The sequence below is a fragment of the Physcomitrium patens genome, chromosome 2, assembly GCF_059467195.1.
Source record: "Physcomitrium patens ecotype Gransden chromosome 2, ASM5946719v1, whole genome shotgun sequence".
Lineage (NCBI taxonomy): Eukaryota > Viridiplantae > Streptophyta > Bryopsida > Funariales > Funariaceae > Physcomitrium > Physcomitrium patens.
In genome coordinates this window covers 10,880,515-10,885,276 of record NC_143411.1, presented here as the reverse complement: position 1 = coordinate 10,885,276, position 4,762 = coordinate 10,880,515, and the positions used below count along the sequence as shown (strand labels likewise).

General features: G+C 36.7%; 1 protein-coding gene across 5 annotated transcripts; it reads left to right on the top strand.

Annotated features, from left to right (window-relative positions):
- Positions 1 to 248: 248 nt before the first annotated feature.
- LOC112273932 (psbP domain-containing protein 4, chloroplastic) lies at positions 249 to 3,884 on the top strand. 5 transcript variants are annotated; one of them, XM_090246195.1, is made up of 6 exons: positions 249 to 353; positions 513 to 855; positions 1,006 to 1,030; positions 1,177 to 1,273; positions 1,466 to 1,575; positions 1,801 to 3,884. In XM_090246195.1, exons 2-5 carry the CDS (start codon positions 657 to 659, stop codon positions 1,571 to 1,573), a joined length of 429 nt encoding a protein of 142 aa, XP_090102321.1. In that variant the 5' UTR covers positions 249 to 353; positions 513 to 656; the 3' UTR covers positions 1,574 to 1,575; positions 1,801 to 3,884. The 5 variants fall into 5 exon arrangements, with proteins under 5 accessions (XP_090102321.1, XP_090102315.1, XP_090102328.1 ...); XM_090246189.1 differs by lacking the exon at positions 1,801 to 3,884 and having other exon boundaries at positions 1,466 to 1,784; XM_024503015.3 differs by lacking the exon at positions 1,801 to 3,884 and having other exon boundaries at positions 255 to 353; positions 555 to 855; positions 1,466 to 1,784.
- The last annotated feature ends 878 nt before the right edge of the window (positions 3,885 to 4,762 follow it).

Genomic DNA, 4,762 nt, shown 5'->3' with positions numbered 1-4,762 from the left:
TTTTTATATTTTTCTAAATTTATTATTATTATTATTATTATTATTATTTTCTTAAATCATAAAAACTCAACCTGAAAATTTGATCTAGTAGTGCTATGCTTGGGTCCGAGGTCATTGGTGGAGGCTTGGAAGAGGTTTTCCATTGACCCGTTTCACGGGTTTCAACCGACGCAGCGACGGAACGTCGACGAAATAGCTTCTCGTTCACACACCGTCTGAACTTCATGCAGCTCCGCGGTGGAAGCCTTACAAATCTGTCCACAGCCCTCCCTCCATTCCTTCATGTGCGCCATCCGTCGCAGTTCTATCTGAGCGTTCTGTGTGCAATAGGTTCCAATGTTCAATCCCGTCAGGTAATTCATCGGAGGATCACTTTGAAGAGCATTCTATACGTGCATCACATATTCCTGTCTCGATGAAGTTTGATAATCCCTGGATTGTGCCGGAAGGATTCGATGTTTGAGGATTGTTGCGAATATGGAATTAAGATACTACCAGGTCTGAATGTGCAGAGCGAGGGCCTTCTGAATTGATGTGTGCGCATGATGCCTCAGGGAGCACTTCGGTGACGGGCAAGGACTGAGCAGCGAATAATTGCCGTGCGAGTAGGGCTGTGCTGGTAGTGTGCATGAATTCGGGACAGGTTCCAGGGCAGAATGAGGATTCAAGGGAACAACGGCAATGTAGAGATCACATGTAATGGGACTGTGCTTACCCGGAGAGGAGCGTTGACTGGTCTGAGTTTGAGCGCAGCAGCAGTGGCAGCTCTGGCGTTCTGTTCGGAGGATACATCCGCCTTTGAACAGACTTCCTTACCTGGTCGCATTCCTGGACTTTCCGAGCCGTATTCTAATGGTACAGTCAACTCTTTCGTTTTCTAGCTATTGCAGATATGCAGTATTGCAATGACGTATAGATGATTTTAACGTAGATAAAAAATTGCTACCTTCGATGGATATGGACTCGAGGATTCTTAGATGTGTTGTAACAAATTAATTTTTGCAGGATTGTGGACATACGGTGATTCATGGTAAATCAGGAGTTGGTTGGGGTTCGATGATTCTTTACTCTGTCATAGTTCCTCGAAATTGGTAGAAGGTGAGTTAAATAGGAGGTTCACTCTGTCGGATAGTTCCTGAACTACTAAATCATGATTTCCAAAGTTTCAATGTGAAGGAAAGCTGCAAGGCGGGGCAAAAAACTATTATTGGCTGGGCATGAGGTTGGCTCAAAGCAAATTATTATAATGATACTAGACGAGGGATTCTCGCAAGTACGTCATGTTTATAATACTTCTAGTGTTCTTAGTCACGATTCTTTCCAGTTGGAGACCTGAATTTATCAATGTATAGGGTACGGATGTATATGCCATAAAACATGCAATAGCAAACGAGAGCAAACGGTTGAGTTTTGTCAGCAGCGTAGTACACAGTGTGTAATATAACAGTCGATTCATTGTCAACAGGTACTGCCGTCCATTGCGGATCTTGGAGGATCGAAGATTGATCTTGGATTTAGAATGCTTGGGAAGGTGGCATCCGCATGGGATAGCACCCGTCTCATCTTTCTCTAGCTGTGAGTCGTTGCAAAGTTTATGGCCTGCTGTACATCAGATAGATCATTATCGCTTATGCATGAAGCTTGCCGAAGAAGTCATTGCAAAGAATTAGATGTCTGTACACGCCTATTCGTCTAGTCAACCTTGTTTTCTCATCGGGGATAATTGTTGATCACAGTTGTAAATTTGCAACAATTGGAGTTAATGTGAACTTGAATTGCAAGAATGTTGGATTGTCCCAGGACGTCAGTGGAAGACAAACGCTTCGGAGTTGAAACAGACCATGAAATCCTGCAGAATCGATTAAAATGAGGTCTAACTTATAATTGTTTTAGTGGTCTCTTCGTTTGTATATTCCTTAAGATTAGATACGTGGAAACCGAACTCTGTTTATCTAATTCCCTGCAAATGTGAGGAAATCCGACGTGTTTTCCCTGTAAAATAGCAAGAATAGCATCCGACGCTCATCAATACAGGCGATTTTTAATTGTACAATAATTTAATGTGCCTTTGAACCATACTAAATGTTTTAAGCATGCAGCGAGAAACAAACAACCGGATTTGGCTTTGAATCGGAGTTGTGAAATGCTTAGCTGTCTAGTTTGATTTACTGCAGCCGTCAATCAAACTAAATGTTTTGATGCTCAAGTCATTCAGTAAGATGGAAGGGTAGAAGCTCGCATGAAAGAAGCTCGTTGTCCGCAGTGTGTGTTCGTAAAAACACATACAAACATGTAAAAAAGTGATACTGTTCTAAGCGAAGCATGCTTATTGCAAGTGACTTAGGATCAATTTCTGCATGTGGCATGATGAGTTGCACGCAGGGTGTGTCCTAAAATTTCTACCGTCAGCACTGGCGAGCTAATGCAGAGAACGGAAATTCAGCTTTTCAATTGCCAAAGACAGAACCTCTGGTCTTCATAAACTACTCCGCGATTTACACCGCAAACCACAGTTTATGACAGTGTGTGCTAGAGAAGGTTAAGGCTTGATTAGTATGTTAGAGAAGGATTAAGCGAACAATTTAATGCACTGAAATGACGGATTCAACACCAATGATTTTTGATGGGGTGCCATTTTGTGCAGGGTTTGATGCAAGCGAGTTGATTGCAAATTTGGAATCGATTATCACAGTTTTGTCCTCTGCAAAGTCCTCGCATTATGTCTAAGTTCCCAAGCAAAAAATGAAAATGGGGATTCAAATTTTTGTACATCATGCCTTGAATCAATTATCACAATTTTGTCTTCTACAAAGATAATAACGTTGGCTTGTGCACTCCAAAGTGATACTTTGGCAAACTGTAAAACTTGACGTATCCATGACGTGCTGAAGCCTCCTCTACCACCATTCCACTCCACCCAACCTATAGCACCGCACAAACACATTACTCACCAAAGACTAGTCCAGTCTTACAATAATACACAAGCACGTGTCACACCTAAAATAGCTCTACAACAAAACCAGGTGTTTGTTGCACAACCCAGCTCTACTGCCAAGATCCTAGCCACACTAAAGACATTGGCAGCAAACCCGTTGTTTTTTACTTACTATTTGGAGTATTCGTGGATTGGGTATGTGATTGGCAACACATAAGTATAAGTGACCTTTTTTGAATTCTCCGTGAGCCAAGAGCAACAATTTTTGACTCAGGAGCGACGCCCTTTGTACCAATGAAACGAAAAATGGAAGAAAAATAGCTTATATATTGTGCCTTGTGCATTTCAGCGATCACTGCAAACTCTCAAGGAGAGTAGGCTTGAAGTCTGAATTGAGATTGAACAACATTTCCAATTATACATAGAATACCTAATAATACACAAATTATACATCTTTTTCTTTAATACATCCATAATTAATTTTTAAAATTATTTTATATATACATATTGATTTTTTTTTTCTTCATGTAGTTCTTCTATAATGTTATATATAAGTGTACATTTCTTTTGTAAAAGTGAAGCATATATAGTGGTCAAAAATTTGTAATAGATTCTTTACAAAAGATTTGGATAAAAATAATATGTTTTTGGAAAGCTCACAATATATAACCTATAGTTAAATTGCATTCTTGAGATTTTAGAAACAACATGTTAGAAATTCAATTCATCTCCAAATCAACACCCCTCTCAAAATTGACAATTTTGGGCAATAATATCTGTTGGAAATACAACCTATAATCTCATACTTACAACATTGAATAGATTCCATCTTTTTAAAGAGCCTCGCCATATGCCTTGACTATATTATTGTATCATTAGATCCCTTCTTAAGGTTCTTATTTTCAGCAACATACTTCAAAAAAAAAAAAAAAAAAAAAAAAACAATAAAGATTAGCTCTCTTAAAAAAACATGCCTAAAACCAAAGCGCTCAACTCGACTTGCTTTATTTGTAAATGCTTATTTCTTTCAATTAACAATTTTTTTTACTTTCTTGAATAGTACTTACTTTGATAAGAGAAATTTAGTTCTATACCACTAAACTATGTCTTAGACTATAAGACATAAACTTAATAGAGAAAAAAATTGATAATTAATTCATAGAGACTAAAGGTTTTTTTATTTTTTTAATAGACTATGAATAGATTATCATCCTTGGATGGTAGAAGAATAGTGTCTAAATTCAAATCAACATTGACATCTTTGCCTATTTGCTTCATGCAATGAATTACGCTGCATTATTGATCTTCAGTGTCTATTGGTGTAATAAGTTATACAACATTATCAATCTTCAATGTCTATTGATGTAATAATTTACATGGCATTATCAATCTTTAGTGTCTATTGATATAAATGTGATTAAGTGATCTCTAAGGGGCATAGCTTTGAGAACAAGTGGCAATCACTTTTTTGACTTCTCCTTCCACTTTTTCATACATTAGAGTAAAAATTCTAATTATCTATATACAAACTCTTTAATACATACTTTCTTCAAATTCACTTATGATATGTGTTTGTGCTAGCAAATTTAGATCGTCAATTATTTGATTCTAGCTAGTCAATAGATCCATGGCATTTACCAATTTTAAGGTCCATTTCTTCTTCTATCTAATATTATCATGCTAGAAAGTAATATAATATACAAAAATAATATGAAATATTATGAAATTTTGATTTATAATTAAAAATAGAATAAAATAAAAAATAAAATAAATATATAAATAAAATCAAGTACTTATTTAATTTTTTTAAAATTACACTTTAAGTTT

What these genes read in the sequence shown, in the direction of transcription:
- LOC112273932 (XM_090246195.1), top strand. Translation starts at nt 657, where the DNA reads ATGAGGATTCAAGGGAACAACGGCAATGTAGAGATCACATGTAATGGG. An exon ending in TGGACATACGGTGATTCATG is followed by an intron (nt 1,031 to 1,176) that starts GTAAATCAGGAG and finishes TTCAATGTGAAG; the next exon opens with GAAAGCTGCAAGGCGGGGCA. An exon ending in TAGACGAGGGATTCTCGCAA is followed by an intron (nt 1,274 to 1,465) that starts GTACGTCATGTT and finishes CATTGTCAACAG; the next exon opens with GTACTGCCGTCCATTGCGGA.